At 36.4% G+C, this 1,926-nt stretch overlaps 1 protein-coding gene across 1 annotated transcript in view; it reads left to right on the plus strand.

The window, feature by feature from the left end:
• Positions 1–839: 839 nt before the first annotated feature.
• Positions 840–1,926, plus strand: part of LOC106536646 (clathrin heavy chain 1) — a gene marked incomplete at its 5' end in the record, with an annotated part of 25,212 nt that continues 24,125 nt past the window's right edge. The window contains 1 exon segment of the mRNA XM_014033960.1: positions 840–851. Coding sequence (XP_013889414.1) covers positions 840–851 — 12 coding nt within the window.

Consider the following 1,926-nt stretch of genomic DNA (forward strand, 5'->3'; position numbering starts at 1 on the left):
TATTTAATTTATTTATAATGCAAATACAATACAAATAAACCAATATTTAGATAATAATAATCATTTTGATCTGTATGGTAATATCTAACTGGGCCTCGTGTCACTTTATGTTCAATAAACTGGGCCTCGAGGTCAAAAAGGTTAAGATCCCTGATTTAAACTAAACCATATTTAAACATTAGCTCATACACACATATATGTCTGAAGTTAATATAGGCTACAGGTAACAATATAAGCATATTATTGGTCTGTTTGTGTTCAAAGTGATCTGATTGGCTGTGAAGAACAAGTGTACAACCTGTGCTCATCGCGTAGGAATGACGTTAATGCACGAAGACGAATGATGTGGCAAAAATCAAAGGGCAAACAGAAAGTAGTCCCACCTTTACATTTATTAATTCATACKTAAATAAGAAAATCCAATGTTAGAGCTTTTATTATTCTTAACAACATATTAGTTATTGTGAGTTTTCAAYAAATATGAATAATGTCGGCCCTTTTTTTCAAGAAGTGTGAGCACATATCCATCCGCCTTCTTCTGCTCTCWTCTATTTCCGGGATGTTTTCCTGACCAGCCTCCGCCGCCATTGCAGGTCCAGGGAGTCGGCACAGAGGCAGTCGGTGATTATCCCGGGGAGCAGCTCGACTGAACGGAGCAGGAAGGAAGGAGAAGTCYCGTCACACCGGCACCATATTGTGGACCAGGCTCAGGTTTAACTGACAGGTGGAGTTTAGCTCAGAGAGTCCGTGGCTGTTCGGTTAGCAGCCGCAGTTTGTGTTAGCCTTGAAGACACCAGAGAGGAACCGTCATGGCTCAGATCCTGCCCATCCGCTTTCAGGAGCACCTGCAGGTATGTACACTAACGAACTGTGAAGTTGTGTGGTGAAGTTTATTTGTCTGTCACAATCACCTGTGTGTTGTAGTTTCTGAGACTTCCCTCACAGCTATGCTAGGAGGTTAGCTTTTCTAGCTATGCTAACTAGCTTGACTGGGTGGGTGACGTTGTAGCTAGCCTTACCGGCTAACAGTTTGAGKAGCAACCTTCGCTTTTTAATATGTGGATGAATACTACAGACTACTTATTTAGATAAATAAATCATTGTTATAAACTTTTAAGCGCAGACCGCAGTGTTAGCGGCTAAAAGAGGACATGCTAATACAGCTAGCTTCTAATTTCCGCTGTCAGGACTCAGGTGGGTTAATGTCAGACTTATAAATATTAAAGTTATTAACATTTAGAGTATAACGAGTCGGCTTTTGTAATGTGTACATATAAAACCTGACAGGTTTCTTTATAAATGGAYCTTTTGTCTGAAGTTATTAGTATTCACACTGTGTACTGTTTGAAACACGTCAGGAGTCACGTTGATTGGTTAAAAGATCAGGTGTTCATCAGGTAATTAAACACTGCCCAGGTGTGCTGAGGCAGATGCTCTCACTAACAACAGTGTCTTTTTAAAAAACTAATGTTAAGATTTAGACACACTGTTGTATAAAGTACCACAAAGTCATACTTGAGTACAAGTATCTTACCAAAAAATTACTTTGGTAAAAGTGAAAGTCTCCTTTAGGAATACTGAGTAAAAGTCTTAAAGTATGTGATATTTGTTGTAGTTAAGTAGTAAAAGTCTTAAAGTATGTGATATTTGTTGTAGTTAAGTATTAAAAGTGAAAGTATAGATTTAAAATGAGCAGTTAGATTTTCTGTAAGGACATTTAAGAGGTGACCAAAAAAACTCAAAATAACTTTATTTATGTATTTATTTATTTAATGAAATACAAATACTTCTTTACTGTACTTAAGTAGAATTTTTGTGTATCTGTACTTGAGTAATTATTTTTGTCTACTTTTTACTTCTTACATTTTTAAAAAAGACAAGAAGTATAAAGTTGTTACTTTTATTTAATTTCTGCTTGTTTTCATT

Source organism: Austrofundulus limnaeus, unplaced genomic scaffold, assembly GCF_001266775.1.
Source record: "Austrofundulus limnaeus strain Quisiro unplaced genomic scaffold, Austrofundulus_limnaeus-1.0 Scaffold1914, whole genome shotgun sequence".
In the NCBI taxonomy this organism is placed as follows: domain Eukaryota; kingdom Metazoa; phylum Chordata; class Actinopteri; order Cyprinodontiformes; family Rivulidae; genus Austrofundulus; species Austrofundulus limnaeus.